Here is a 6000-nt window from a genome sequence, read left to right as displayed (position 1 = left end):
ATTTAAAGAAATGGTAATAATAGTGATGTTTATTAATTGTAAAAGCTAAATTAATAACTGTTGTTCATGATGAAGTGTGTATGGCAAATTTTCTACTCTGCTGATAAATCGAAAGAAACTGTTTTTTCTCTGCTGTAGAGCTGTGTTTTTTACTTGTTAAAACAGGTTAGCAATGAAAAATTTTTAATTTAATTGTCTTATTATTTATGCACAGTGTAAGGTTTTTCATGGCCCAGGTATGTTAAAACCTAAGTAATTTTTTGCTTTCAGGTATTTGAATTCCTTTGTGGAAGAACACTCATAGAAATATGCCCAAGTCTTCAAGTATCCTTCGCAATGTGTCACAAAATCAAGGAAATCAATAACATAAGGATTAACATTCCGCAAAATCACAAAATCCGCTACTCTAACGGGATTGGGTGAGGCGAGAATAGATTTCCGGACGCCACTTAAGCTTCCACTAAACGTCAACATGGAAATTTTCTTTCCGAGAATCATGCAGTACCCCTGCCGTTCTCTTCCATCGATGGTCTGTGTGAATGTCGCAATTTGAACAGCTTTGTTAATTGTCTTTTCGTTTCTTTGTATTCAGTGATGAGGACCAACTTTAAAATCTGGTAGATTATCGGCCGTTTACTTCCTGATATCGATATTGAAATTATCTGTATTTGGGTTTCTCTTTACAAAGAGTTTCATTTATTTATTTTGATCTTGCTGGATTTGTTAATTACATTGTTTTTATGTTGTTTTGCTCGTTTGTATTATGAAATTATCTGTCACAGTTTCGTAATGCATAACTGTGCCATTTTATGTTAAAAGTGTGCCGTGATGTTAATCAGAAAAGTTGCGCTTGCAGTTTCTGGCGGTGTAGATAGTGCCGTTGCCGGTATTTATTTAAAATCGAAAGGTATGTAACAGGTAATTCTTTAAGTATCAACTTTTTGATCAGGATATCAGAATTTTGAGCACGTAAGAATAGCGAAATTAATAGGCAGCATCATTAACTTGAAATCGTTACCCACAATAGCGCAGTATAGTTTTGCAGAAAATCCTATCGCAAGAACACCATATCGTGTTAATGTACCAATGAAAAATAATACACTGCGTAGAAATATATAAGTTTGCTGGCGTACATATTGATGAACACTTAAAGTGGGGAAACCGTACAGTAGATCTGCTACAGACATCAAGAAACAAGGCTCCAGGATCGATTCTCAATCAGTTTATGGGTAGGCGTTCTTGACTAGAGATTATTAGGGCCATATGTGCTACCGCAGGAATTAATAGGTACTCGTTATATCCGCTTTCTGAAGAACGCACCACTTATCTTGCTGGAGAATGTGCCGTGTCAGGACAACCTGCAGATGTGGTTCATGCATGAACCACCTGCACATTTTCTTTGCATTGTGCGTCAGCACCTGACAAATACATTTGAAAACCTGTGGATTCGCCGGGGAGGCCCCATACCTTGACCTGCTTGTTTCCCAGACCCAAATCCACTAGACTTTGGTTATGGGGTCACATGAAGCAATTGATCTCTGCCACTCCAGTTTATGATGTGCAGACACTACACAATCGTGTCCTCCGTGCGCGTTAGCATATTAAGAACCAGCGAGGGTGATTTCAATGAGTGCGTTAGTCCTGACGGGTCGACGGAAGCGTCCGATTCCAGCCGTTGCTTTGAACCGTGACGTAAGGCTGTTGTGGTGTGTGACGTCACGACGACGCGAAGCTTAGTTCGTGAGTTTCGCGTGTTTGTAGGTGTCACGTTGATGCGGTCGGTGGTGCTCTCTGTTGGTGTGTTTGGGAGTTTCGTGTTGTGTGTAGTATTGGGTTCATTTTTGAATGGTCAACAGAACCTCCGATCTTACTCGTCGGCTTTGACCCGTGACGTAAGCGTGTTGTGGTGTGTGACGTCATTACGGCGCGGAGTTTGGTTTGTGATTGTGGCGTGTTTGTACACTCCTGGAAATTGAAATAAGAACACCGTGAATTCATTGTCCCAGGAAGGGGAAACCTTATTGGCACATTCCTGGGGTCAGATACATCACATGATCACACTGACAGAACCACAGGCACATAGACACAGGCAACAGAGCATGCACAATGTCGGCACTAGTACAGTGTATATCCACCTTTCGCAGCAATGCAGGCTGCTATTCTCCCATGGAGACGATCGTAGAGATGCTGGATGTAGTCCTGTGGAACGGCTTGCCATGCCATTTCCACCTGGCGCCTCAGTTGGACCAGCGTTCGTGCTGGACGTGCAGACCGCGTGAGACGACACTTCATCCAGTCCCAAACATGCTCAATGGGGGACAGATCCGGAGATCTTGCTGGCCAGGGTAGTTGACTTACACCTTCTAGAGCACGTTGGGTGGCACGGGATACATGCGGACGTGCATTGTCCTGTTGGAACAGCAAGTTCCCTTGCCAGTCTAGGAATGGTAGAACGATGGGTTCGATGACGGTTTGGATGTACCGTGCACTATTCAGTGTCCCCTCGACGATCACCAGTGGTGTACGGCCAGTGTAGGAGATCGCTCCCCACACCATGATGCCGGGTGTTGGCCCTGTGTGCCTCGGTCGTATGCAGTCCTGATTGTGGCACTCACCTGCACGGCGCCAAACACGCATACGACCATTATTGGCACCAAGGCAGAAGCGACTCTCATCGCTGAAGACGACACGTCTCCATTCGTCCCTCCATTCACACCTGTCGCGACACCACTGGAGGCGGGCTGCACGATGTTGGGGCGTGAGCGGAAGACGGCCTAATGGTGTGCGGGACCGTAGCCCAGCTTCATGGAGACGGTTGCGAATGGTCCTCGCCGATACCCCAGGAGCAACAGTGTCCCTAATTTGCTGGGAAGTGGCGGTGCGGTCCCCTACGGCACTGCGTAGGATCCTACGGCCTTGGCGTGCATCCGTGCGTCGCTGCGGTCCGGTCCCAGGTCGACGGGCACGTGCACCTTCCGCCGACCACTGGCGACAACATCGATGTACTGTGGAGACCTAACGCCCCACGTGTTGAGCAATTCGGCGGTACGTCCACCCGGCCTCCCGCATGCCCACTATACGCCCTCGCTCAAAGTCCGTCAACTGCACATACGGTTCACGTCCACGCTGTCGCGGCATGCTACCAGTGTTAAAGACTGCAATGGAGCTCCGTATGCCACGGCAAACTGGCTGACACTGACGGCGGTGGTGCACAAATGCTGCGCAGCTAGCGCCATTCGACGGCCAACATCTCGGTTCCTGGTGTGTCCGCTGTGCCGTGCGTGTGATCATTGCTTGTACAGCCCTCTCGCAGTGTCCGGAGCAAGTATGGTGGGTCTGACACACCGGTGTCAATGTGTTCTTTTTTCCATTTTTAGGAGTGTAGATGTCGTGGGGGTGTTTGTCGTGCTCTCTGGTGGTGTGTTCATGGTTTACGTTTGTTTGGTTTGTTGGGGTGAGTTTGCTGTTGCTCAGTGGTGAGTGCTGTGTTCGTGGTTTTGAAGCGGAATTTGTATTAGTGAGTTAACGGTTTTGTGTGATGGTTAATGTAATGGTGATTGCTGTACGTCGGATGAGTTTGTTATTGGGAGGGGGAAGAGGTGCTCTTTTAACCTTCAGGCTCATTTAGATGGGTACTGTTGGCGGAAGAGCGTCCCTGAGGGCTATTGTATTTTTAGGGTTTTTTTAAGAGCGGTGAGTAAGATGTATAGGCCGAAAGTTGTAGGTTCGTTAGGTGAGGGGGTGGGGGTGTTGGCTGTGGCTTGGGGGGGGGGGTTGGTAAGTTTTTGGAAGGTAGGGATGGGGTGGTCATGGATTTTTGATTTTGTTGTGGAGGATTTGTTTTGTTGTAATTTTTTTTAGTTGTAGTGTGTGATTCTTATTTTTTTGTTTTTGGTTATTATTTGTTTAAAGTCTTTGATTTTTTTTGGGGGGGGGGGAGGAGAAAGTTGGGAATTTTATTTGGTTGTGGTTTATTCTGTTGGTGTGTTAGTGTGTATAGTGGTGTTTGTGTGTGTGGCTGGGTGTGATTGTGGTGTCTGACCTAGAGGGCAGTGCCAGAGCTTTTTTGTGGTGAGTTGTTTAGTTTTTGTTTATTTTTTTGTCTGGTTAGATGGGTGGGTGGTTATGTGTGGGGGGGGGGGGGTTGTTGTTGATATTTGTGATTTGGTATTGTGAGTTGCTGTAGATCTTTATAAGTGAAGGGAAGTATTCAGTTTCAATCCTTGGTTGTGGCTGTGGGTGGTTTTGTTTCAGTAGTTTCTGTTGATCTATATAGGTCAAGGGAAAGTGTTAGATTCCAGTTTTGTTGGTTTGTTGTGTTATTTGAGGGAGTGATGATTGTGGATGTGGTTGTAGTTTTGGGTTTCATGATTTGGTATAGGTATTTTCTGTTGACCTATTTAGGTCAAGAGAAGTGTTCGATTCCAGTGGATATTGTTTTTAGTTGATTTTGGGAAGGTTGTGGTCATTTTGTTTTATCATTTTTGTCGTTTGGTTTAGTGGCGTGTGTTTATTTTTAGTTTGTCCCCACCCACAAACCTCCATTTTCCCCGCTTGTCCCGTTATTTTCATTATATTTTGGAGGGATATGTGTTTGATGGTTTTTTGATCTATTTTTGTGTTGTCATGTTTACGTAATGACATCGTAGTCGCGATATGGGAGTTGTTGTGAATGGTTGTTTCTGCCATATTGGTGACGTCATTGGTCAAAGCAGACGGGTGGAATTGGACATTTCCGTCAACCTTTATTCACCATAGTAATTATTCCCTTCCTATACTATCTAGGAAGAAAGATTTCATGACTCCTCTGTATGTGCCTGAATTTCTCAAATTTTACCTCCTTAGTAATTACAGTAGATACATTTTAAGTTTGAGTAAATAATGTGTTTCCTAACTGCAGTTGGAGTGTGAGTTCTTGGTACTTTGAAAGTACCAGGCATTTTAATGTTGCATTCAGCAGCAGGTCAGTTGTGGAGGTAGATTAGATGTCGTGGAACTGCAGTAACAATTTGGGGAAAAAAAAAAAAGGTATTGTCTTATACATTAAAATATGCGATAAAGAACAATACTTTCCCACTTACGACAAAGAGAATCAAAAGGCAAGCAAAACATTGGATAAGAACAGACATAGTACAGAACAGTCTGTGTGGATATTGATCGGTGCAAGGCAGTTAAGAATTCTGGATCTGAGAATGCACTCTACAAAAATTATTTGCTAGTTAGAAAAATCTTCTAAAATATTAGAAAGAAAAATAACATTAATTTATTGAAGAAATCTAAAATTTTTGTAAGGCTGCATGGGGCATGTCACTAAATATAAAAGGTGGCTTCCGTCTTTCATAACTCCTTGGTGTAACAGAAAATTCATTTGAGAAAATTATGAAATTAGCAGACAGAAATTCTAGCCAGTGCTTACTGTCAGGAGCAATGTCAGTAATGCACTGCTGATAGACATGTACAAAAGTATATGCACTAGCCTAGATTTCAGAACTAATAGTTTCTTCATTGAGGAAGAGAGAGGGGTAGACTGGTAAAGGTTAAAAAGAAGGAGCAGGTCAATCAGACTCCATGATGAGAGAGAACCTCCTGTTGTGAGGATGTAGGGAGACAAAAATTATTATTTAGATTTTCCTGAGTTGTACTGAGGAAAATATTTTATGAAATTTCCTGAGTCACTGATGGAAGTGATTAATAATTTTCTCTCTTCTTGTGATTTTTCAAGCTTCTGAAATCTGTGTAGGCCTCCTACAGAAAACCTTAACTCTTTAAGTTCGTTTTCCATTCTTAAATTACTGATACCTCCAGTGTAATAAAGCCAATGCCTTGCAACAAATCAACAAAATTGAATCAAACATTATGACAACTGTATAAAGTGGGCCAGTATGGGATTTGGTTTTTGTATTTTGGTTTTTTACAAAGGGGAAAGTCTATATCAAATGCAATGTGGAAATCAGAAAGAGAGATGACTCAAACTCATGGAAAAAAAGAAGAGTGCCCAAG

The 6000-nt window shown here is 43.2% G+C and overlaps 1 protein-coding gene across 1 annotated transcript in view; it reads left to right on the top strand.

Moving 5' to 3' along the window:
* Positions 1-716: 716 nt before the first annotated feature.
* The window catches only part of LOC124555762 (mitochondrial tRNA-specific 2-thiouridylase 1), an 89645-nt gene continuing 84361 nt past the window's right edge, over positions 717-6000 (top strand). The window contains exon 1 of the mRNA XM_047129802.1: positions 717-907. Within this exon, the coding sequence (XP_046985758.1) occupies positions 829-907 (79 nt within the window). The 5' untranslated portion in view covers positions 717-828. The remainder of the gene's footprint in view (positions 908-6000) is intronic.

This window comes from Schistocerca americana, chromosome X (assembly GCF_021461395.2).
Source record: "Schistocerca americana isolate TAMUIC-IGC-003095 chromosome X, iqSchAmer2.1, whole genome shotgun sequence".
In the NCBI taxonomy this organism is placed as follows: Eukaryota; Metazoa; Arthropoda; class Insecta; order Orthoptera; family Acrididae; genus Schistocerca; species Schistocerca americana.
The sequence above is the reverse complement of the archived record's forward strand: the minus strand, read 5'-3'. Positions and strand labels throughout refer to the sequence as shown.